We start from the raw sequence: 27,236 nt of genomic DNA, 5'->3' as shown, positions 1-27,236 counted from the left end.
CTAACAAAAGGAGAGAAAAAGTTTCCTGCCCTTTATTGAAGCCAGGAAAATTGCACATCAAATATTTGTTTGGACTAGTACTAAGCCTTCAAAAAAGTTTCTTGTCTAGAATATATAAAACAGTATTCTAGATATTGCTTTCAAGAGGATGACCTTCTCTTCAAAACATGATTTTCCCTGAAGAAAAACATATGTTCAAAATATAATGAACGTAGTTCCTATGTATAACCACTGGCTGCTGACCTAGTACAAGATTACTTTGAGTCTATTGCTACTATCTGGTATAAAAACCCCACTCCCCATCCCCACCCCCACACATTTACACACCCACCCACCCACCCACTCCTCTTTCATACAATGAGGAATAAAAAAAAACACAAAATATCCTGGGGCACAAACTTAATTGAAATCCACATTCCTCCAAGGCTGCAACGTAATGCAGGAAGGGAGAGAACGCCACTTTCGATATAAAAACCTTCCTGCTGTACGGATAGCAATGCATAGCATAGAATATCCATATTATTAACTGTGTATATGTTTTATGGAATTGATTCAGACCAATTGTATAAAGGACAGTAGCACCTAATTAAACCACGAGGAAGAGACAGTTACAATTAAGTTCATAGATCTTTTAAAATTAACTAATATGAAAGACCTTTTAAGAAAAAAATATGGCTAAAAAACATCTCTCCACACCCCGATCCCAGGAACTCCAAAACACTAAACTGATAGCTCCATCCAACACAGTCAAATGCCCTTCCAACAGTTAGGATAACAAAAAAACAAGATCTTTGGAGGAAAAAAAATAATAGCATTTGATCAGATGGTACTTTTATATGCAATTTAAATTAAGTGGGGCACACTGAATTTTCCTTTCAGTACAGGAATGCTCATGACTGTGCACTTTAGTTATCAAAATTGTTGATCTAATCAAGATAGATGATTATTTTTCAGATGGCAAGTTTTTATTGCTACCTAGAGTTTACCTTAAGCACTACTGATCTCCATTTCTGCTTGCTTCATGCATTTATGGAATTTAGCAAATGTCTTCAGAGCTAACAGGGCTTTTAACTTCTTCCAGCTACGACAAGAGTAAATATTTTGATATTTTAAACATATGCTTTAATGAACTATTTTAACAATGTTTTCTTAGATAGGAGCACTTATCCTTCCCATCTCTTCTGATATGGAAGTCCTTAAATAATTCTCTTGAGCGTACCTTACATAACGCAAAACTCCACAGAGGAAACAGAAGCAAGTCAAAACTCCCAACTGCTACAGAGCACAAAATATCTCCATAAACCCCTTCTTGACTTCATTGTGGGTTTCACAGCTGGTGGCACTACAGAACTGAACTCTGAGTCTGATACTATGTGACATCCCCATTAGTCAACTAATATAGCACAAACGGAGCAAATGAAACAATCTTCATTATAAACAAATCTGGAATAGCTTTTCCCTTGCTAAAAAACCTTTAAAAGACTACATCACCGATTGCACAAGATTAGGATACTATTTAGTTTATACATGTAAATATGATTTGAAAAAGGCACTAGTTCTCAAATACTGTAAAAGGTTTACTTTCCAAACAACTTTGCACATATTATCTCAATCAAGAAGATAAATATTCTCTTTTCAATCTATAACACCAGGGTCACAAAGGTCCAGTCAAAACACAAGCTGTTACATCTCAAAAGTAGACACCGAACTTGAGGGGAACTCGAAGAATCTTCTTTAAAAATATGAATTTACATTAAAAAAGTTTAATCATCATCAAATTTAATTTTTTTCCCCTGGAATGCTGTAATTTGAGATATTTGTTCCCGACGCTTCTTGCTTGCTTCCCACGAAGGATGAAGTGGTTGCTCTAAATGCTCTTTTTTATTTTCATACTGTATACCAGCAGCTTTAGCAAGTTGTTTTCTCTTTACCCGCAGTTCATTTTTTGGAAAAGCTGTGCATAAAATACAATAAAAAAAGCATTAAATGCAACTATGTTATGAACATACACAAAACCAGGTAATACATACTGTAAAAACCTGAAGATAAGGGTAGGTATTTACTGGAAGCCAATATAACTAAGCCAATATAGAATAAGTGAGACATACCATATAATCTCCAATATCCATTCCTAATGAGACATGCATAATATACACATATGAACACATGACTATACTTTATATTTTTTTTAAAAAATACCCAGGAAGATTATCCCTCTTCTCACAAATCAGCAAACTGACAGGTCATGAACAGCAGATATGGTTAAGATGATATGGTTAAGATGGCAGAAGGCACTGGGGTTTCAATGCAAAATTTGGGTGGAATTTTAATTACCATGCATAAGCATCATCACAATCTGAGTTTATTGTACAGTACACCAATGAGGGATGAGTCACTGGACATCTGATTTTAGAGTAGCACTTTCAATATGAGATCGGTACATAATTTCTTTGATGCAGGAAAAAAATTCTAATCCTTGAAAGTGCAGAATGAGCCACAATCTGGGTAAAATATTCAAGTGGCTAAAATAATTTGCTGGGATGAACCACTTGATGAGATTAAGGGTTGTATTCCGCCACCTTTACTCACACTCAGGTTGTACCTTTTTCCATGAGTAGCTTCATGGAGTAAGATATTACTTTACGTGGGGAAAGGTGGCTGAGTACAGACCTGTAGGATGCTTGCTTTTGATAACTACTTCAAACCATGGAAATGTATAGCATCAAACAGTTACTACAAGTTAAAGGGCAAGTGCAATCCCTTGATGACTCAAACAAAATTATCTGAATAAATATCACTAAGGGCTTGTCTCCATGAACATTTAGTTCGTGGCAAGACTGGGTGTGAATCTACCCTGCACTAGCCTGCTGCAGACTAACTGTCCATGTAGACCATGCTGATGCACATTTACATTCTTTGATCTAGTCCTCTCTGAAATGGAACTAAATGAAAGCACATTAACATAGTTGATGCATGTCAAGAGGGCCCACACAGACAGTCTATGACAGGTTAGTAGGGGGTAGATTCTCACCCCAGCTTGCCGCAAACTAATTGTTTTCATGGAGACAAGTCCTAAACTGAAATATGAAACAAAACAGAATACCTCATTGTGATTAGCCCTACAGGCACAAGTACAGATTGACAGGTTTTACTTTTGGCATTTTAAGGAATTCAAATGGAGCAGCAGTACCATGGACACATACCTGTTCTTCTATTTTTGGAAGTCTGATAGTTAACATTTCTAAAAAAACAAGAAAATAGTATTAAAGATCTTTCAAGAAAGGAATAATAATAAAATATTTGTTTGAAAAAATGGCCAGCTCCACCATACTTGCTGGATAATCTACATGGCACTAGGGTATGATAGCAATAAACAGCTTTTGCAATTGGTTAACATTAAAGTGAAACTGACATGTAAACCAATGCAAGAACTATATATAATTTATATTTTTGTATGTAAAACTGATTTTGGTTGTTGGCTCATCTTGAGCTTTTGAGTTCAACTTTTATGATGGTCAGGAGCAGTTACATTGGTGTGAGCATCTTTTTAGGACTTTCTGTTGATACTGACACATGAATAACTTTCCTGAGCAGGGAAAAATTTGAAAAATGCGTAATGGTCAAGGAAGAATAATGTGACTGGCTACAAAATGCCAATCCAAATACTCTGAGCAGTGATTGGCTGAAATTCTGCTCATTTGATGGAAATATTACAAGTCATAATAATTACTCTAATTTCTATAACTGAAATGGAAAAAAGTACCTCTTCATATTTTTGGATTTCTGATCAGATCTGGACAGAGAGTTGCAAAACACTGATTCCAACTTCATTGCTTTTGCACTTGGTTTACATTCTTTTGTGATCACATCCTGCATCGTCATGAACTTTGAGTCCTTTGTTTTGTTTAGTAATGCTTCTTTGAGTCTTTTCTTTTCCTTTGCTGAAGAAAGGTCACTTTCTGCCACTTTCTTCTTCTTTTTCTTTACTTTGCCAATGAAGAAATCATCATCACTATCAGTATCTTCAGAATCGGATGACTGGTTATAAAACCTCTCTTCCGTGCTGTCATCAAAATACTCCTTGTTATCAAATTCTTCCATATCACTGATATCACTGTTTGATTTGTTTGTTATCCTGAACTTGTTCGCACTTGTAAGTTTTTTTCTTTTTGGCAAGTCAATTGTTATTTCGGTTTGATCCTGAACTACTGCATGTTTTTCTGAAGTTTGTAATGACAAATCACCCGGAGAATCTGTTCTTTCAATTTCTAAAGTTTTCTGCTCACATTCTCTCTCGCAGATTTGTTTATTTTCTATGTTAGTGGCTGTTTTCACATTCACCTTTGTTTTAGCATCTTGCTGTTTTAGAACCAGTGTATGTGTCTGGTTATCTACATTGCTATTAGACTGTTGCCTCAATTTAGGCTTTTGAGAAAGCTGTTCTTCTGATTTATGCTCATCTGAAGATTGAGTTTTAGGTGGCTTCCGTCTTGCATCCTTAAAGGCTTTTACAGCAGCTACAAAAATAATAGCAAATAGAGTTATTGCAGCATCACAACAGTACATACATTAGTTAAAATAACGCTCAAGTGGCTCTGACACTAAGTTTGCAAGTTAGATCCACTATGCTGAGCAAGTATGAGATATTTTTGGTGCCTTCACTAGATCATTTAGAAAGTAAGAGTAGGGCCTGAAAATGGCTTGAAGTAATGTCAAAGAGGAAAAGCGGGGAAATCAGAACTGAGTGAGGGCTCCAATTGCATGCAGCGAACTTCTCAGCATCAGATGATTTTCATTGATTCAAGTTAATGTTAGGTGATATTTTGAGTGTGGAAAAACTGCACACACACGTTATATACACACACACGTATAATCATAGGCCCCTAGCAGTGCCTGTTATTAGCTAAGGTTATTTCCACCATAACCTTTTTTCACAAGCTAATTTTTTCTGAAACATTCACCCTTTGGCTTGGAATTTTCCATATCTGCTCTTTGCCCAACAGAGAGCACCAACCAACATGTCTCAACCTTTTTTTAGCCTATATCTAAACTGTACACCATTAGTGGTGGTGTGTAGGGTATGTGAATGCTGCGGTGAAAAACTATCTATGTCCATACTGGAAATGGTGCAAACTGCTTTAGCCTACTTTAAAAAACCCAGCCTTAAATACCTCCAATATAGAGTCTTTATAGAGTCAATATAGGTGTTGCTCTAAATACGATGCAGCACCAATTTAGCAGAGACTTCTGGATTTTATGAATCATATAATCCCCTCTCTCTGCAAGCTGCTATACAACTGAGAGTTTTAGACCTAATAACCTGCTAAGCAGTTAATATTACAAAACTATTTGAGGTCTGTGACTTCATCTCAGCTAGCTGGCTTAAGTTCGGTAATACAAATGTGTAACGGTACATACACCTATTAGCTAATAGTACATACACCTAATAGCAAATACTATTACTGTGGGTTAAAAGCAGAGAACAAACATGGAAGCAATTTAATATCAAAAGTGACCAACATATTCAGGCTATAATAAGCCAGTTTATTATTGACACACGACATATTCATTATATATATATATATATATATATATTTTCATTCATATTCATTTATATTCTTTTTATTAAAAATTCAGTTCCTTACAGAATACAGGGAGCCTCAGTGTTCAGAAATTAACTGTAAAACCTTTAAAATTCATCTGTGTGGTTACGACAAACATCCCTATTTGAGACAGAGTAATTATATTACCTCTTCCAAAACACCATTTTTAAGGGATAGAACAAGATAATGTTCAAATTCCTGTATTTGTTTGTGCACAAGATGAGACTGTCTATTTCATACCTTTAATATCAGCAATTTTTGTCTTCAACAGTGGGTGTGTTGCTAGTCTAGCAGTCGCTCTGTCAGCTGCAGTGGAATTTGGCTGTATAAAAAAATGAAAAATAAATAAGAAATGTTGTATGGTGATAAGGTGGTTGTGTAGATTTTCCTGATCCATACTATAAGACACACTAGTGACAGTGTATAGCCCTCCCAGCCCACTAAAAAACAAAAACTCCAAGACAATGAAAGTTTAAATGTTACCAGGCCTGCACACCTCACATTTGTCTTAAATTAAAATCTCACATCATCCCAAGGAGCATGAAAGAATTTGACTATGGGGCTACCGATAAGAACATCACAAATATGCACCATTGCAATTGCCCTATTATTAAATATGAGTGATATTGCGATGTTTATGTTTAAGAATAGATTGTCTGCACATCTTCCAGGCTTGAACAACATACTACAATTTTACATTCACTGCATATTTGCTATATTGGTCTACAATAATTCAAAAAAAGGCTGAAGAGGACTGTATACACAAGGCCACCTCCTCTTGGCTGGAGGGGTAATAACTTAAGTCAGATAATGTTGTTCATCTTTTTTTCATAGAGCTCTAGAGACTAAATTTTGAAGTCATTACTATTATTTCCAATAGAGCTCACAATGTATTAGATGCTTTCCAAACATGAGACAACATTGCTCCTTGTCTCCAAGGACTTTCCAGTCTAAAAGGCAAACGGATAAAGGGGTAGAGTAGAAATGTACAAAGCTAAGTAAGGTAGTCAACTAGCCACATCTTAGTAGCACAGTTTGAAAAACACAACACACTTGTGTTTTTTTAACTAGACGTTATAAAAAAGCTGTGGATAAATAGGAATAAGCAACCACCTGACTTCTTGTAGGAGTCACAGTAGAAGTTAACTTTCAGGAAGTATCTGAACATGAAGAAGGTAGTAACCTAGTGGACCAGCTCAAAGAGGGCATTCCATTTGCATGGGGTGGTTTGGATAAAGGAATAGAGATATTTGTGAGAGAAGCAGGTGGAATGAGGCATCAAGGCTGGCATTAGTACGGCAGAGAAGATAAGGGAAGATGGATAAAGAGAAGGGTGGATAAGTGTTAAGTGCAGAGTTATACAGGATCTTGAAGGCAAAGGTAAGCTTAAATTTGATGCAGCTGAGCAGAGAAAGCCATTGGAGGGATTTAAAGAGCAGGTTAACATGGTCAGATTGAAGGGCAAGGATGATATTGGAGTTTGTGTTTTTGTATGAAAAAATAAGGGAAACAGAGGACAATTTGGGTGTCATGGAGGCAAAAGGAGGAATTTATAGTAATTAGGGTAAAAGTACTATGGGATGGTGTTTCTTTCCTCTCCTAGCCTTGTGATTTTCAGTTCCTAGTTCTTCGTATGTTGAAAGACAACAGGCAGTTATTAGAAAGATTGTCCTCACGTCACTGCAAAGTTCTTAATAAGCAAAACTGATTGGGAAGGCATATCAGATCCAGGATGGATTTTGTGGGGTGGAGGGAAAAGAGACACCAAATCCAGTACTGCTAATAGCCCTGTGTTCATCACCTGGAATGTGGGAGACCCAAGTTCAAGTTCCTACTGTGCCTGGATTGGAAGTGAGTGCCCTAAATGTCAAGCTATTGGCAACACTAGGGGTATGTCTACACTATGAAATTAGGTCGAATTTATAGAAGTCGGTTTTTTAGAAATCGGTTTTATATATTCGAGTGTGTGTGTCCCCACAAAAAATGCTCTAAGTGCATTAAGTGCATTAACTCGGTGGAGTGCTTCCACAGTACCGAGGCTAGAGTCTACTTCCGGAGTGTTGCATTGTGGATAGCTATCCCACAGTTCCCGCAGTCTCCGCTGCCCATTGGAATTCTGGGTTGAGATCCCAATGCCTGATGGGGCTAAAACATTGTCGCAGGTGGTTCTGGGTACATATCGTCAGGCCCCCGTTCCCTCCCTCCCTCCGTGTAAGCAAGGGCAGACAATCGTTTCGCGCCTTTTTTCCTGAGTTACCCGTGCAGACGCCATACCACGGCAAGCATGGAGCCTGCTCAGGTAACCGTCACCGTATGTCTCCTGGGTGCTGGCAGACGTGGTACTGCATTGCTACACAGCAGCATCAACCCATTGCCTTGTGGCAGCAGACGGTACAGTACGACTGGTAGCCGTCATCGTCATGTCCGAGGTGCTCCTGGCCACGTCGGCCAGGAGCGCCTGGGCAGACATGTGCGCAGGGAATAAATTTGGAGTGACTTGACCAGGTCACTCTCTTTAGTCCTGCAGTCTGTCCTATTGAACCATCTTATGGTGAGCAGGCAGGCGATACGGATTGCTAGCAGTCCTACTGTACCATCTTCTGCCAGGCAGGCAAGAGATGAGGATGGCTAGCAGTCCTACTGCACCGTCTTCTGCCGAGCAGCCATGAGATGTGGATGGCTTGCAGTCCTTCTGCACCGTCTGCTGCCAGCCAAAGATGTAAAAGATAGATGGAGTGGATCAAAACAAGAAATAAACCAGATTTGTTTTGTACTCATTTGCTTCCCCCCCTCCCCCGTCTAGGGGACTCATTCCTCTAGGTCACACTGCAGTCACTCACAGAGAAGGTGCAGCGAGGTAAATCTAGCCATGTATCAATCAGAGGCCAGACCAACCTGCTTGTTCCAATAAGAACAAATACTTAGGCGCACCATTTCTTATTGGAACCCTCTGTGAAGTCCTGCCTGAAATACTCATTGATGTAAAGCCACCCCCTTTGTTGATTTTAAGCCAACCCTGTAAGCCATGTAACCCTGTAAGCCAACCCTGTAAGCCATGTCGTCAGTCGCCCCTCCCTCCATCAGAGCAATGGCAGACAATCGTTCCGCGCCTTTTTTCTGTGCGGACACCATACCAAGGCAAGCATGGAGGCCGCTCATCTCACTTTGGCAATTAGGAGCATATTAAACACCACACGCATTATCCAGCAGTATATGCAGCACCAGAACCTGGCAGAGCGATACCGGGCGAGGAGGCGACGTCAGCGTGGTCACGTGAGTGATCAGGACATGGACACAGATTTCTCTGAAAGTATGGGCCCTGCCAATGCATGCATCATGGTGCTAATGGGGCAGGCTCATGCCGTGGAATGCCGATTCTGGGCTCGAGAAACAAGCACAGACTGGTGGGACCACATAGTGCTGCAGGTCTGGGACGATTCCCAGTGGCTGCAAAACTTTCGCATGCGTAAGGGCACTTTCATGGAACTTTGTGACTGCTTTCCCCTGCCCTGAAGTGCATGAATACAAAGATGAGAGCAGCCCTCACAGTTGAGAAGCGAGTGGCAATAGCCCTGTGGAAACTTGCAACGCCAGACAGCTACCGGTCAGTTGGGAATCAATTTGGAATGGGCAAATCTACTGTGGGGGCTGCTGTGATGCAAGTAGCCCACGCAATCAAAGATCTGCTGATATCAAGGGTAGTGACCCTGGGAAATGTGCAGGTCATAGTGGATGGCTTTGCTGCAATGGGATTCCCTAACTGTGGTGGGGCCATAGACGGAACCCATATCCCTATCTTGGCACCGGAGCACCAAGCCGGCGAGTACATAAACCGCAAGGGGTGCTTTTCAATAGTGCTGCAAGCTCTGGTGGATCACAAGGGACGTTTCACCAACATCAACGTGGGATGGCCGGGAAAGGTACATGACGCTCGCATCTTCAGGAACTCTGGTCTGTTTCAAAAGCTGCAGGAAGGGACTTTATTCCCAGACCAGAAAATAACTGTTGGGGATGTTGAAATGCCTATAGTTATCCTTGGGGACCCAGCCTACCCCTTAATGCTCATGAAGCCGTACACAGGCAGCCTGGACAGTAGTCAGGAGCTGTTCAACTACAGGCTGAGCAAGTGCAGAATGGTGGTAGAATGTGCATTTGGACATTTAAAGGCGCGCTGGCGCAGTTTACTGACTTGCTTAGACCTCAGCGAAACCAATATTCCCACTGTTATTACTGCTTGCTGTGCACTTCACAATATCTGTGAGAGTAAGGGGGAGACGTTTACGGCGGGGTGGGAGGTTGAGGCAAATCTCCTGGCTGCTGGTTACGCGTAGCCAGACACCAGGACGGTTAGAAGAGCACAGGAGGGCGTGGTACGCATCAGAGAAGCTTTGAAAACCAGTTTCATGACTGGCCAGGCTACGGTGTGAAAGTTCTGTTTGTTTCTCCTTGATGAAACCTCCCACTCCTTGGGTCACTCTACTTCCCTGTAAGCTAACCACCCTCCCCTCCTCCCTTCGATCACTGTTTGCAGAGGCACTAGAGTCATTGTTGCTTCACATTCATGCATTCTTTATTCATTCATCACACAAATAGGGGGATGACTACCAAGGTAGCCCAGGAGGGGTGGTGGAGGAGGGAAGGAAAATGCCACACAGCACTTTAAAAGTTTACAGCTTTAAAATTTATTGAATGCCAGCCTTCTGTTTTTTGGGCAATCCTCTGTGGTGGAGTGGCTGGTTGGATGGAGGCCCCCCACCGCGTTCTTGGGCGTCTGGGTGTGGAGGCTATGGAACTTGGGGAGGAGGGCGGTTGGTTACACAGGGGCTGTAGCGGCAGTCTGTGCTCCAGCTGCCTTTGCTGCAGCTCAATCATATACTGGAGCATACTGGTTTGATCCTCCAGCAGCCTCAGCATTGAATCCTGCCTCCTCTCATCACGCTGCCGCCACATTTGAGCCTCAGCCCTGTCTTCAGCCCGCCACTTACTCTCTTCAGCCCGCCACCTCTCCTCCCGGTCATTTTGTGCTTTCCTGCACTCTGACATTATTTGCCTCCACGCATTTGTCTGTGCTCTGTCAGTGTGGGAGGACAGCATGAGCTCAGAGAACATTTCATCACGAGTGTGTTTTTTTTTTCTTTCTAATCTTCACTAGCCTCTGGGAAGGAGAAGATCCTTTGATCATTGAAACACATGCAGCTGGTGGAGAAAAAAAAAGGGACAGCGGTATTTAAAAAGACACATTTTATAAAACAGTGGCTACACTCTTTCAGGGTAAACCTTGCTGTTAACATTACATACATAGCACATGTGCTTTCGTTACAAGGTCGCATTTTGCCTCCCCCCACCGCATGGCTATCCTCTCAACCCTCCCCCCTCCCCGTGGCTAACAGCGGGGAACATTTCTGTTCAGCCACAGGCAAACAGCCCAGCAGGAATGGGCACCTCTGAGTGTCCCCTGAAGAAAAGCGCCCTATTTCAACCAGGTGACCATGAATGATATCTCACTCTCCTGAGGATAACACAGAGAGATAAAGAACGGATGTTGTTTGAATACCAGCAAACTTACACTGCAATGCTTTGTTGTACAATGATTCCCGAGTACGTGTTACTGGCCTGGAGTGGTAAAGTGTCCTACCATGGAGGACGCAATAAGGCTGCCCTCCCCAGAAACCTTTTGCAAAGGCTTTGGGAGTACATCCAGGAGAGCCGCGAATGCCAGGGCAAATTAATCCTTTCACATGCTTGCTTTTAAACCATGTATAGTATTTTAAAAGGTACACTCACCGGAGGTCCCTTCTCCGCCTGCCGCATCCAGGAGGCAGCCTTGGGTGGGTTCGGGGGGTACTGGCTCCAGGTCCAGGGTGAGAAACAGTTCCTGGCTGTCGGGAAAACCGGTTTCTCCGCTTGCTTGCTGTGAGCTATCTACAACCTCATCATCATCATCATCATCTTCTTTGTCCCCAAAACCTGCTTCCGTGTTGCCTCCATCTCCATTGAAGGAGTCAAACAACACGGCTGGGGTAGTGGTGGCTGAACCCCCTAAAATGGCATGCAGCTCATCATAGAAGCGGCACGTTTGGGGCTCTGACCGGGAGCGGCCGTTTGCCTCTCTGGTTTTCTGGTAGGCTTGCCTCAGCTCCTTAAGTTTCACGCGGCACTGCTTCGGGTCCCTGTTATGGCCTCTGTCCTTCATGCCCTGGGAGATTTTGACAACGGTTTTGGCATTTCGAAAACTGGAACGGAGTTCTGATAGCACCGATTCCTCTCCCCATACAGCGATCAGATCCTGTACCTCCCATTCAGTCCATGCTGGAGCTCTTTTGTGATTCTGGGAATCCATCATGGTCACCTCTGCTGATGAGCTCTGCACGGTCACCTCTGCTGATGAGCTCTGCATGGTCACCTGCAGCTTGCCACGCTGGCCAAACAGGAAATGAGATTCAAAAGTTCGCGGTTCTTTTCCTGTCTACCTGGCCAGGACATCTGAGTTGAAAGTGCTGTCCAGAGCGGTCACAATGGAGCACTCTGGGATAGCTCCCGGAGGCCAATACCATCGAATTGTGTCCACAGTACCCCAAATTCGACCCGTAAGGCCGATTTAAGCACTAATCCACTTGTAAGGGGTGGAGTAAGGAAATCGATTTTAAGAGCCCTTTAAATCGAAATAAAGGACTTCATCGTGTGGACGGGTGCAGGTTTACATCAATTTAATGCTGCTAAATTCGACCTAAAGTCCTAGTGTAGACCAGGACGGGGTGGGTTTCTCCCCCACATTCCATATCAGAATAAAAACAAAATTTCAAACTCTCCAACTTCTTTGGAAACAAATGTTTTCTGGCCAGCCCTAGGAAAAAGTTACAAAATAGTGAGGGAAACTCAACATCTTAGACCATACTGTTTAGGTCATATTTCTTGTTTGAGGAGATGATTTTCTGGGCTTGCCAGCAATTTTCCTTCTCCCCAAGTCCCCCATATCGCAGAAATCTTTCCTCAGGTCAAGGAGAGCTGGGAAAATGTTCCCTTTGCAGACAGTCTGCGATGCTCTGAATATTGGCCAGAGGAGATGGTCCAAGAGACATACATGTTCCATCTCCAATGGGCCTCAGCTGGCTTACTCGCAGGCTGGTTTGGCCTAGAGAACTAGAAGCCAAAATCTAGATCCCATGTGACAGTGTATTCTGCTCCCAGACTACTGGGACAGCCTGCTCACATTGCTGAAGATCAAAAGGTATTTTCTTTGGAGATTTTTCTATAGCTGGAAAATGTATTTTTGAACTTAATTAATATACTTTCCCCCTCAGACGCTTCCTGTGGGTTTAGAAAGTGTATACCATAAAGTTCACAAAGCAGCAGTAGCTTCTGTGCAACATCTGGTGTTCTTTAATTCAAGTATTTATGGAAAAGGGTTTAAGTTTATTTGCCAGTTTATATGGAATACTCACATTTTTCTTATAGAAAAATACTAGCAAAAACACTATCTACATTAGGAGATAGCAGCCATAAACATACAATGTGACATTCTTATCCTTAAACACTTCCTATTTCTGGACTTTTTGGCATATCCAAGCTTATGGAAAAACAAATTGAACCTAAGTGTTTTATAGGACGAAAAACACTGACAGAAAATCTAATTTAGAAGGAAAAATGTTAAATCTACCCACAGAGGAAAAACAAAACACTAAATTTGATTATTTATGAAAATGCTGGAATGGTAAATATTTATTTGTATGAAGCCATACTATTTCTCGTACCACTTTTCACTAATGTGTGTCTTTCATGCAAAAGTCTCAGTATTTTCAAAGGTAGATATTATCCCCATTTTACAGACTGAGAAACTGAAGTACAGATTAGCCCCAGTGACTTACCTGAAGTCATAAAGCAAGTTTCTGGCATGCAACAATAAAATCCGGTTTTCCTGGCTCTCTATCAAGAAGCTTAAACTTACAAAACCTAATACTCACTTAGATGTGCATAAACAGAAATTTTATTTTTTTGGTATTTCTATAGTTGTCTTCTATCCAATATATAATATGTCAAACTAAAAACAATGCTAAAAGAATGTAAAAGTTGCAATGCGAAACTCAAACTGTCAGGAAATGCTTAAGGCTGCATGAACAATCACATCTCTATCTTCTTGTGCATATGCATTTATGACAATACCTAACTGCATCACCACATATTATTTCCATAGGATCCTCCTCCCTCATTCAGCATCCAGTCTGGGAGGTGCAAAGTGAATAAAGCAGTCGAGTAATATATTTACTGTTCAGTGACTGGCTCCTTCTGTACTCTTCATCCAACCTGGGCAGTCATGAGATGCCAACATTGTCTGGCTATACGGAAAGAAGACAGGAGATATGGAATAAAGGTCTAATCACGCCGCAAACTTTATCATCAGATGCCTGGGACTATCCAGCAGATGAAAAGTGTACAGTGCAGGTAATCCCATGTTTATTCCATAATTAACCAGGGGGATTTTACCAGCTCCCCCCCTTTTCCCATTCACGTCCCTCCAGGAAATTCATTGCTGGGACCTTACCATCCACCCCACCCTCACAGGAGGGTTAAGGTGGGCTATAATAATAGGGATTGGCTCCCTGCCATACCAATCATAGGAGTCCCCAACTGCCCCCCGTTCACTCCTTTACCAAACAACTCTTTTTAAGTCCTTTCCCAAGCCATTTATCCGGTCACTTTTATACTTGTATACTTTTCCTATGGTGTACCTGCACTGAACATCTGCCACAAAGAGGCAAAAACCATTAGCTTGGCTGCTCCTCCCCAAACCCGGTAAGATTCCCAGACCTCACCTAATGTCCTCTTTTAGATCAGTCAAAAACATGACAGCACCTAAGTCTGAGCGGTGAACCCCATCCTCCCGAAACAACTCTGGTGATCCATATACTATGCCAGGATGTGAAATTACTGCCCCCTTATTCACATACTTCCTGGCCTTGTCCACCCTGGGGGGCTAATGGCTCCCTGCCAGACCCTGTGCTGAAGCATAACTGACCATGCAAAGTTAACTCCTGGAAAAATTTCAAGAATCAGCCTCAAGTCCCTCCTTGTTCTGAGCATTAGTTCCACCCCTTTAAGCATTCCCAAATCGCTTCCCCCAATGTGTACCACAATTCTATCTGGTGGCCGGTGATGGGCCCACACAACATACATCAGCGGTATCAGCTGATCCCATAACATGCCTCTCTTTGGACGCCAATGAATACTGCTTCACCACAGAAGCCCAGCTGCAAACCCTCGAGCAACTTGGATGTGTGCCTATGTGCCCAAAGGACAATACTGTGCCTGCAGATCCACACTGCTTCGTGCAAAAGGGAGGGGTAAGGCACAGGGCTGTCCCTTTTCAATCCCTCATTCCCGGGGGATGAGTCAGCAACCTCGCTGACCCTTTGCAGCAGTTTTCCATCTCCCCCTTCCCCCAAGCCATAAAGCATAGTTCCCTTGTTCGGCCAGCCAGTCAAATACCCCTCCGCTTAAAGGTGCAGGGCAGTCATTTTAACAAGGGGCTCCTTCAAAACTTTTTGGCTCACTAATGGCACGTCTACACTGGCAAAGTTACAGCACCAGCAGTTACAGCGTCGCTCAGAGAGCGCATAAGGAAAACCCCTGTTGTGTGTTCACACTGACAGCTGCCTGTGCAATTGCATGTTCACACTTGCTGTACTATTTTGAGTGGTGCACTCTGGGCAGTTATCCCAGAGAGCACCACTTTCTCTTTTGACAGTAAGACTTGTGAGAAGGCGGAGGGGGTCGTGGGGCATCCTGAGTCTAGTCCCAATGCCCCGTGATGCATTGCTTCGCATCCCAGCAAACCCTGTGCTTCATCTGCATTTGGTGCCATCTTTCAACAGTTTGTGTACTGTGTGCGCTGCCTCTTTCAGGCTGCAGAAATGGATCCCAAACTGCTGACGAGTATGCTGCTCGCTCTGATCAACACGTCACGAGTGGCAGTGGAGTTATTCCTTAAACTACAAAGGCAAGAGTAGTGCGACGTTGATCTAGCCATGCATAGGAGCTATGACACGAGATTGCTTGTGACTTTCAGGGAGGTGCTGACCACAGTGGAACACCATTTTTGGGCTCAGGAAACAAGCACTGAGTGGTGGGATCAAATCATGATGCACACCTGGGATGACGAGCAGTGGCTGCAGAATTTTCGGATGAGGAAAGCCACATTCATGAGACTGTGTGATGAGCCCACCCCAGCCCTGCGGTGCAAGGACATGAGAATGAGAGCTGCCCTTATTGGAGAAGTGTGTGGCAACTGCACTATAGAAGCTGGCTACTCCAGACTGCTACCGATCGGTCACTAACCAGTTCAGAGTGGGAAAGTAGACCGTTGGACACATGTTGATGGAAGTGTGAAGGGTCATTAATTGCAAAGGGTATTTCTCAATGGTTCTCCAGGCACTTGTGGATGTTTCACGGACATTAACGCGGACGTTTCACGGACATTAACGCAGGCTGGTCCAAAAAGGTGCATGACGCACGTATTTCGGAACACTGGCCTGTTCACGAAGCTGCAAGCAAGGACTTTCTTTCCGGACCAGAATCACAGTAGGGGAAGTCGAAATGCCCACTGTGACCCTTGGAGACCCTGCCTACCCATTAATGCTGTGGCTTATGAAGCCGTACACGGGGCAACTTGACAGCGACAAGGAGCGGTTCAACAACAGCCTGAACAAGTGCAGAATGACTGGAATGTGCATTTGGCCATTTAAAAACCCACTGGCGATGCCTGTATGGGAAGCTGGACATGGTCGATGACAATATTCCTATGCTTATAGCTGCGTGCTGTACGGTCCATAATATTTGTGAAGGGAAGGAATCATCTTAACAACTGCCATGTCTAGTTAAGCTCCACAAGTGACATTTTATGCTAGTTATACAAGCTAATTTTCAGACTTGCAAACTATATGTTGTGCGGAACCAAGAACACCAGCATTGGCTCCTCAAGTTCTGAGCTGGGGATGGGGAAGTAGGCAATGGAAGAGAGAGAAGTGGATTGCAGCAGCAGCAGGATTCCCACTCAGTTGACCCAGCCTCCTCAGCTCTTTATGCAATATTGGAGCAGCTGCCAAGGGTCAGGGGTGGTCTGGAGTGTAGGGACTACATGGAGTGACTTTCATAAGCTTTTAGCAGCACTGTAGGTGAGACGTTCCACTTGCAGCAGCTGCCTGAGTGAGCAAACAAGTCAGCATGAGCATCAGTAAATGTCAACAGAGATGACCCTAGCATTTTTGAGTAGACTTATGAAATGTTTTCAGCTGTAGCTGACATCTATCCATAGGGGTGCTGGAACAATTTATATAGTGGGGGTGTTGATGACGGAAACCAGGCATTTGGTGTTTCTTATTACTACTTCAAGCCAGGAGGTGTGGCAGCACTCCCAGCACCCATAGTTCCAGCACTACTGTCCGTCCACTGTGATCACACTGGCCTAAGGATTTTTTGGAGGGTTAGCAACCTGATACTTCTCAATAAAACCCAAACTTCACTGAACCATTTCACATAAGAAGTCAATACATGCAGGAAATCTTATGGTCCCCTTTGGTTTCTGTCAGTTACCATTTTCAAGGGAATCTTTGTAAGGGAAAAGCCTAGAGCAGCGGTTCTCAAACTGACTGGCATCAATGCTGTTGACTCTTCTTTTTTGGTGGAGTCTGGCACCCAGGTGCAGGCTTGAATATCCAACTTTCTGAGCACAGTTGAAGAGTAAGCGCATTGCTCTGTTCTATATGCGTGGCCTGAAACCAAGGCTAACCACTTTCACACATCCTGTGCATTTAGCCCTGTTCCTCTTATAAAGTGAAGTATATCCCAAAAATGTTGGGAGGCTGTGCAACCTGTCCTCCAATTATACTACATCCACACCTGTCTCCTTTTTCTCCCATCAAAAATAAATGAGTATACTTGAATATGTAAATGAGTTTCTATCATGGTTTCTCACCCCCTTCTTTCAACAAGCATAGATGATTAAACTAGGGGTGCTGCTGCACACCTTGGCTTGACAAGGATTCCATTATATACAGGGATTACAGTTTTTTTCCTTAAAATTTTGAAAAAAAACCAGCCCCAAACCCTCTTCCCCACACTCTTAATTGGATTTATATTAATTGACCTGGTAGTATTAAGACAACATAATATATTGAACCTCTATAATTAATGTCTTCCATGAGACCTCAAAGCACTTTACAAGCCTTAATAGTTTTAGAATACAACAAATGGTCAGTGTAGTTCCATTGGGTTAATCTGGCAAAATTAATTTATCTGCCCAACAACTCTGTGAGCTCGGCAATTATTTTTTAGAGTGGGAAACAGCCATAGAAAGATTACTTAATCTACGACAGAGCTTGGAATAAAAATCAGATCTCCCAAGTGCAAGTTCTGTGGTGATCTACAAGCCATTATTATTATTAACTTCTTTTTGTCCATAAAATCAACACTACAACTGGTATTATAGTGGGAAACCACAGCAAAGAGTTCTAGGACAGGGCATGCACATAATCTGAGTTACCTACCCATACACAGAGTTTATGCTTCCAGGCCTAAATTGACACAGCAGTCATGCTGACTGGTATTTTATGTTGTTTTTCACGTGGAAAAATTCCCCACTCGAAACTAGGTGGGTACTATACTCTTCATATTTGACTTTAGAAATTTCTTCAGTGTTGAAAACAGTGCATTTACACACAGCACTGCTAGGTTCCTATCAATAAATTCAGTAATATATTAGAAAAAGCATTAGTATATTACATATTTAAGAATTCATATAGAAGACGACGACAGCAGTGGTATTTGTTCATCAGGATTATATATTTGTACAATTCTTTGAAAAGTTAAAAAACTGTCATTGCTAAATATTTTTACTCTTTGGTTTTTGCTGTGCTGAACAAAACTTGGCAAAAAACAGGAGCAGAGGAGATGCTAATACTTAAAAAAACAGGCAATCCATAAAAATAAGGAGATTAACAGTGATTGTGCTACATCAACACAACATGGTCAAATAAGAGGGCTCAGCAAAAGATTGTATGTACAGTGCTTGTAAGTGGATAAGAAACTGTATGGAATATGTAGAAAAATCTTACTAAAAAGATGTTACAAAACTGGAATGAAATCTTGCGGCATACTATAAACATATAAATAAAAAATAATTTCTTAACTATTTCACAGCTGATCTGAGAGCATCACACTGATTGCTTCACCTTTTCTGGAGAGCAAATTGTGAAACTGGCCTATCAATACATCAGTAGCTGATCATATAGCACTAAAAAGTGAAAATGGAGAAAAGCCAGGTTAGAGAGAACTAGAGCAGGAAGTTGCTTCTAACAGGGAGTTGGATGTCTAAGCATGATGGGAACTGGCCAAACTCAACAAACTCCAAAAGAAAGTTCTGAACCTATTGTTCTCACTGTTTCACATTACCACCCATTTTTAATGAAGAGGAGAACACAGGCTGAGGGTAGAACAAACTATGCCCCTCAATTTATGTGTTGTAAGTCTATCTGGAGACAGAGTTCTGAAAAAACTTCTAGGAGTTAGCAATAACTTGAATGCATCTTGAGTTCTCTGCAGTTTACCACTGACCATACCCCAAAAGCTCTCAGTGGAAGCAGATGGTAGAAATAAATAAGGAAAGTTCCGAGGATGGTGGGGTACAGGGTTGATCTCTATATTAATAAAACTATGTGATGGCCCAAGAAAATGCCTGCTTGATCAAAATATTAGTTGAAAAGTTCTGGAATCAAAATCCTCATAGCTAAAGTCTTATTACAAATTTAGGTTGCTGATGGAATGATGAACACAGGGACTCCTGGGGATTTAACCTTCAAGTATTATTAGGCAATTAAGCGGCTCCAAGGCACAAACACAAACCCCAAAAGATAACTCATCAGGTATAGCTTGATAAAACAGTTTATACCCACACAGACTTGTGACATGGTGAAAAAAATCAGTGCTTCTGCAGTTAGACTCAGGGGGAAGAGTTATGTTAATCTCTTGGGCCATGCTACAAAGGTGGTGAGGGCTAGTAAGGACACACAGGGATAAATGACCCAGTGGGTATCTGGTACTGTTACAATAAGTGTGTCATTTTAAAAGTTGGATGTGCTATTGAAAACAAAAAGATTTCTTGGCATACTACACTCAAAGTCTTCCCACAATTGAAAACAGATTTTCATCATATGTGTTTAACCATTTTTCTGAAAGACGTACCGTGGAAATGGAAATTCAGTTCACTGAAAAACTATAAAGCATTTGAGATAAACATGTAGATTAACAACTTCTTGGCACTGAAAAGCAGATTTTCCAGCATTATGTTCATTAGGCAATATATGCATTTAGTAATGATTAACACATGCCAGAACTGCTCAAGCAACATCAAGGTTTCCATACATACCATAGAAGAATTGGAGATTAATTTAAACCCTGCACTCAAAAATCCTATTGTAGGTATTTCAGCATTGGTACATCAGTGATTCTGTATCATACTGGGAGAAGATCTGTTAGGTGTCTTCTAAGCTACTGAGGTACTATCCTTAGACCCGGTCTACAGGCAGTTTTACCAATATAACCATTTCAGTCGTGTGTGTGTGTGTGTTTGGGGTGGGGGTGATTTTTTTTTTTTAAACTAAAATAGTTAAATTGGTACAGCCCTCTCGTGTAAATGCAGATATGCCAGTTTGTGGATGGGTGCTGTCCCAGAGCACCCTCTCATGGTCTGAGGTGGCCCTACAGACACCATGCTGAGTTCCATCTTAGTTCTTCGTAATTTATATTCAGGCCAGAATACTTATAATAATATGCCCCCTTGTGGGGTCTTTAGACTTTCCCAAATACAGACCGTTATAGCCCCTTCAGGACCAACTGTCCTCCTCCTTCATTCAGGAATTGTGCCTGCCTTCCTCCTGGATAACAGCAGGTTTCCTCTTCTAGGCACAAGAGCCCCATAGCCATCATTCTGGGGCTGTGCGAATATTCAGGTCTGCTGCAGCCTTAAGCCAGCTTCTCCCAGCTGTCCCGCTTCGTAGCTCAGTCCTTTCCCCTGCAGGCTGCAAAAGGGCAGCAATCCTTCCACTGCTGATCTCTCTCCTGTTATGAAGGAGAAGGCAGCATAGATGCTTCCAATTTTCCCAGGGCTTGTCCCAGTTAGCAGGGAGCCTTGCCCCACCCTGCCCTACAATTTCCTGGGTCCCAGGCCCTCAAAGAAACAGTGGCCTGGGATTCTCTCCCCCAAATCCCCACACCCCCAGCACTATCTATTCACCCAGGACCATCTTCCTCTGTCCTAATACCTACCTCTACCCTTCCCTAGGCCTTTGTCCACTCCAAAAAGTCTCAGGAACCTTAAACGGATACATCCGGGGACAAGAGTAGACTGACCCCTCATCCCTGCTATTTTTAAAGGAAACAGTCACACTGCTGCACAGTATAAAGGTGTCTCCACACTTGCATAGCTTAGGGCATGTCTACACTACATCTTAAATGGACATTGGTTAGGTCAATTTACAGCCCCACAGCAATTACTGTAGTATGACTCAGTCATATTCAAATGCAGACATGTATAGTGAGAATTCTCCGTTCATAATGTAAGGGAGATGAACCTTTGACAGATCACTCATTTCCTTTATTTACAGAACATTTGCATTATACAAGTCTTAACAAAAAAAAAGTTTTCAATAAAACTGAACAAAACCCACTTCCCTCCTCAGACAGATTAAATTTGCTTGATATCTGTGACATCATAACTCTACAACCTCTCCAGCTGTCCGTATTTTTGGGGGGAAGAGGAGAGTGGGATGGGTGGAAAAGCAGAACTGACAAAAAAAAAGAAGTTCCCATGTAAAAACGTGCAGATTTTTTTTGCACCTTTTTGCACCATCTACAGAGGTGGCTTATAAGGCTCCTTTCCCCCACCAAAGGCCCATACTTATTTTCCCCCCTTTGTGGGCCAACTTAAAAAACAATTACATTCCCTTATGAGTACATCACATATAAAAATCTGAGACCCATCCTCCCGATACAGGGATGAAATCAGCTCCAGGCCGCTAAACATGCAAGCTCAGGATTTCCTCTATCCTTTTCCAGAACTGTCCATGCCATTTTCCCATCATAGAGGGAACAAAAGAATTTAGCATGGAGGAACAAGGAGGGAACATGGTACAATGCATAACTGCCCTTTACCCATCATTCTATGTATTTCTCTCATTCAGAGCACTCCGGGAAGCATAGGAACGTAAGTGGTTAATCCAATTTTCTGTTAACTATATCTTGGGCAAGGAGACCAGGTCTGTAAGGGTTTTGAGGGGGGTTTTTGAGCAGAGGGGAAGGCAGTGGAGGGTTGGCGAACTGGGAGCCAGTAGGTGGGGAGAATGGGTAGATTAAGCTTTGGATGAGGAGCTGGGGCAGGCTGGGCAAAGAGACTGGGACAGAGAACTAGTGAAGTAGGGGGAGGCGATTTGAGAGGACTCAGGGTGCAGTGTGAGAACTTCCACTGGCTGGGCAAAAAGACTGGGACTGAGATTGAAAAATGTGAGGGGGCGGGGAATGGAATGGAATCTGGAAGCCAGGATTGGAGAAAAAGACAGATTACATGGGGAACTGGAAAGGTAGAATCTGGAGATGAGAGACTAGCACTTACTGGGCAAAGAGACTGGGATTAGGATAAGAAGCCTGGCAGGGCCAACCTTACCCATATGCAAAGTACGCAGTTGCGTAGGGCACCAGGAAATTTGGAGCACCAAAATTTCCTGATGCCCTGTGCAGCTCCATGCCTCTTCCCCATGGCCCGCGCCCCAACCCCGCCCCTGAAGAGTGCAGCAGGGCCGGGCCTGCACTCACCGGCAGTGGGAAGTTCAGCGGCCCAGCCCCAGCCATGCTGCCGGTGAGTGCTGGGGGTTGGTTCCCTCCATCCCCCAAGCCAGCCTCCGCGCCCCCCCCCACTCCCCCGCCGAGGCCTGGGCAGTGGAGGCTGGGACTGGGGGCAAGGTACGTGGGAAAGGGGGAAAGGCAGGAAAGAGACAGGGATAGGTTTGAAGGAATGAGGCAGAAGGAATCAAGCTTGGGGGCAATGGGCAGAAAAGTGTCTGTGCCTACTAGACCACAAATCCCTCCAAAACCAGGAATGGAATCCAAGATTCATAAAACTCAATTCCTCTGCTGCAGGCAAATATCTGTGAAACCCACTGATGCTCCTCTAGTGTTGGTACATGACTATTATTGGTTACTTTGTTAGCTCAAGTGGCAGAAGTCTGTGAAGATCTAAAAGTTCCAAAACTGCTGATGACTCGTGGGTGATAATATGATTCCAAATTATGGAATTTCTGCTTTTTCAGTTTAATATTTTAAAAAGTACAGAATTACATACACACAAATAAATTAAAGGATGAAGGTTACAATGCCAAGCCCTCAAGTTAGGAAATGCCAGAAAAAAGTTCCCTGAATGGTGATAAAAATTGGTTATTTAAAAAAACAAAACAAAAAAAACCCCAGACATTTTCAAATTTTAAGCAAATATGGATTTATATTTTAAAAATAAACCTAGTTAAAATTAAATATGAAACTGACAACCTATGTAAAAATGATAATCTATTAAAATCATTTAAGTACAAAATATATTAAAGCAGTAAATTTTTGCTGCCAAATTTTAAAGAAAGTCTTGTGGAAGTCCCCCACTGAATTGATTGAAGTCATTTGCCAAGCACCTGGAACCAGAGTTTGCTGAAGAGCTAAACCAGATTTTGACAGCAGCATCCTCTCCTCAAGGTGTAGAGAGAATATTTCTCTCATTTTTGTTTATTCAACTATTTCAGTTTACTGACCAGTTCACTCAAAGTTAAGAAACCAATTGGAAGGTGAAAAATAATGGAATTTGTTTCTTCTTCCAACTTATTACTTAAAAACTAGGTTTGAGAGGATGAGATCTACTAGTGCTAAAATCTTAAAGGACATGTTAAATGCAAAAGATGTTTTGATAAAAGTTTTGATTTCACCCCCATATGGATCTCGCACATTTAAGGTAGTTTTATTCAATAAAAAAATAAAATACTGTTTTGGAGCTTTTAAAATTGATTTTCCATCTAAATACAGCATGACACAAATCACAAGTAAAAAATTAATCTACTAAATAAGAACTGCAGCATTCACCATTTTCTAACTATAAAAAATGTAAAAATTAAGAACATGAATAAATGGAGGTTAACCTATTAATAGCTCAAATAAATGTATATAGATATAGTGTATCTGCGTGGTTAGCAGAAAGAAGCATCAGATTTAGGGTAAAGGCTATATTTAGTTGCAAATTAACATGTTTTAAGGGGTATGAACCAAAGAGAATCAAAAATTTCTTTACAAAAATAACTAAAGTATAAATGAAAAACATGATTCAAATAAATTTAAATCAAGATTTCCTCCTCACTGATTTAAAAAGCTTTGATTTAAATCAATCCACCCCAACTGACTGCCACTTAATTTGGCCCCCTATGCATGTGTATGGTACAGTCTTTAATTACATGCTTACTTTTTTTCCAATGGACTCCTGCCTCATTCAGTGGACTGGGCGGACCTACTCTGGGGATTAATCAGTTATGTGGAAAAAGACAGTACGTAATTAAAGACCATCACAACACACATGCATATGTGGGCCAAACAAGGGCAACCTTAATGATGGCATTTCCTAACTTTTGATGGCTTGATTTTGCACCAGCCTCGATGCTTTTTTAATATAGTTTTTGTGTGTACTATCTATATAGCTTATTCCTGTAAATTATGGAGAATAAACTCTACTGATATAAAGCATCTTTATACCAGTACAGTTCCAAATGATTTGTACCACTTTAACAAATCAGTTTCTAAATGAATATAGTTAAAGCAGGGAAAAAAATTATGTAGACAGGCATTAAGTATCTCTAAGTTCAGTTTAAATGATCCAGTTTTGAAGGCAATGAGCTGTCATGAAGAGTTGGTCACAGACAGACAGTTTTTACACCTTAGTGCAACATTCTTCACATCTTCAATGGTCTTATGAAAGCCACAGCCATCCTTGTTTGAAGTTAACATTTCATGTTTGCCCTGGAAAATTCTCAGGGAACTGTGGTTTCATACACCCAGAGTCACTTCCATTTCAAGCAGATTTTAACAAAAACAAATGAATGAACAAAACTGCGAACCCTATAGTGGTGATTCCTGTATATCTTCAGTTATTTTGTGTCTGTACTAAAAGAAACCATGTTATTTAGTGAAGTAATGCACATTGTTCCGCAAGGATTTTGAGTATGTAGATATAATGTAAAGCTGAGGCACACGTTATCACTGAATAGATTTCCATTAAAGGGATCCTGACAGTTCCTTATTGCACCCTGTATAACACATCTAATATAATGGGGAAAGAAAAGCACTTCCATGAAAGTATTATTTCCCTTTCAGTACTTTCAGCATAAATATGCTGCTATAAACTGAGAGCCTGGACATGGCTTTATATATCCTAAGATGGTAAAGAAAGGGGATTGATGCAGAAGGCAGCATATTCATCTTTGGAGCAAAAATAAATAGGATAATCACTACTGCTGCTGAGGAATAACTGGAAATACTCCCTGCTACATTAAATATGTTGGTGACAGAACTTCTAGTAGCTGTTACAAATATACACACACTATTAAAGCACAGAAGGATGAGTATTAAAGGTACAGCTTCATATCAGAAACATACTTTGAATCAAATTCTGCACTGAATGTCCTTGTAGAATTTCCATTACTTCATCTAGAGTTTTACATTTACATGAGGCCACAATTTACACCATAAGAAGCAGAATAACATTTTTTGATCGTTCCCACAAAAACAGCAGCTGCTTTTTGTTTCAAATTTCTTGGCATTGGAATAACAGCAAAATCCCTTTTGCCAAACAACCACTAGATATTTATTGACAGAACTGCAATGCCTGAGTCAGATTATTTTTAAATGGCAAATTTTGGGCGAGAACACTTTGCCCATAACTAAACATAAGAGCAAGACATCAATGACAAGCATATTACACAAAACACAAAAGACTAAATAGATTGAACAGCACATTAATAATATTAAACCAACAAAGAGAGAGGACTGCATACAGTAGTTATTTCTCTATGGTTGTGAACAGAACTTTTTTATAAGCAAAGAATGTTAAAAATCCACGAGTAATTATCTGGTTATGCTGCTTTTAAAGGCACTAACAATAAAACCAGAAGTTTTATATCACTAATAGGAATCGATCATTGCAGGAATGTTTTCTGTAGCTAATAGACTTTATTTGGGAATAAAACGAAAACTGCAGTGATTTTGTGCCTGTTCTAAAGCCCTCTGAAGTCAATGGAAAGACTCTCACGGTCTTTAGCAGGTTTTGGATCAAGCCCTTTGTGACTTTTCTCACATACACACACATCTCTCACATACAAAGAGAATACACTCACACAGAAAGTGTACTGTTTGTGTTATATACATTTTCCATCACAAAATACTTGTTAAAATGAAGTTATGGATAAGACATGTATTTAGTAGGAAGGTTTTAAAAAAAAAAAAAAGCAAAACCCCTCAAATTTCAGAAAACTAGGAAATGCAGTTAATATTGTGCTTCTTAAAAGACATTCAAACTCACCCTGCCTCGGAGATGCCTGCTGCCACTACCATCCTTAAGGAGGATTGTGAAACAACTGCCTTTAGAAGGCTCTCTTTTTCACCAAGAATTTGTAAAAATGCTTTGTGTGTACAATACAGGACAGTAAGGAAGACCATAAAGCAGCATAAGAATAATTTAAGACTGAGGTATTCTAGTTTTTATAGTCACTGATAAAGTAGAACTGTTAGTTATTGTTTGATAAGGAAACATGAAGTTGATTTTGTTATGGCATCATTAGCCAAGTTACCAGTAGTTTACGTGCTTTGTTTGCAAAATGCAACCTTGCCATTGAAGGTTATTTTTAAAAACTTAAACATTCTTCTTAAAAGGCAGTTGTCATAAATATAAAGTGAAGGGTAAACACCTTTAAATCTCTCCTGGCCAGAGGAAAAACCCTTTCACCTGTAAAGGGTTAAGAAGCTAAGACAACCTCGCTGGCACCTGACCAAAATGACCAATGAGGAGACAAGATACTTTCAAAGCTGGAGGGGGGAAAACAAAGGGTTCTCTCGGTCTGTGTTGCTTTTGCCAGGATCAGAGAAGGAATGCAGGTCAGAACTCCTGTAAAGAGTTAACAAGCAATCTAGTTAGATATGCGTTAGATTCTGTTTTGTTTAAATGGCTGATAAAATAAGTTGTGCTGGATGGAATGTATATTCCTGTTTTTGTGTCTTTTTGTAACTTAAAGTTTTGCCTAGAGGGATTCTCTATGTTTTGAATCTGATTACCCTGTAAGGTATTTACCATTTTACAGAGGTCATTCTTTTACTTTTTCTTTAATTAAAATGATTTTTAAGAACCTGGTTGCTTTTTCATTGTTCTTAAGATCCAAGGGTTTGGGTCTGTGTTCACCTATGCAAATTGGTGAGGATTTTTATCAAGCCTTCCCCAGGAAAGTGGGTGTAGGGCTTGGGGTTTTTTGGGGGGGGAAAGATATTTCCAAGTGGTCTCTTTCCCTGTTCTTTGTT

The 27,236-nt window shown here is 41.4% G+C and overlaps 1 protein-coding gene across 6 annotated transcripts in view; it reads right to left on the bottom strand.

Annotated features, from left to right (window-relative positions):
- Positions 1-522: 522 nt before the first annotated feature.
- SRFBP1 (serum response factor binding protein 1) overlaps positions 523-27,236 on the bottom strand; it is a 123,798-nt gene continuing 97,084 nt past the window's right edge. For all 6 annotated transcript variants that reach the window (XM_037901606.2, XM_037901610.2, XM_037901604.2 and 3 more), the window contains 4 exons: positions 5,844-5,925; positions 3,764-4,517; positions 3,204-3,241; positions 523-1,954 (listed from right to left, as the gene is read on the bottom strand). In XM_037901606.2, the coding sequence (XP_037757534.1) occupies positions 1,764-1,954; positions 3,204-3,241; positions 3,764-4,517; positions 5,844-5,925 (1,065 nt within the window). In that variant the 3' untranslated portion in view covers positions 523-1,763. The remainder of the gene's footprint in view (positions 1,955-3,203; positions 3,242-3,763; positions 4,518-5,843; positions 5,926-27,236) is intronic.

This window comes from Chelonia mydas, chromosome 5, assembly GCF_015237465.2.
Source record: "Chelonia mydas isolate rCheMyd1 chromosome 5, rCheMyd1.pri.v2, whole genome shotgun sequence".
Taxonomy (NCBI): domain Eukaryota; kingdom Metazoa; phylum Chordata; order Testudines; family Cheloniidae; genus Chelonia; species Chelonia mydas.
This window is presented reverse-complemented; position numbering and strand designations above follow the sequence as displayed.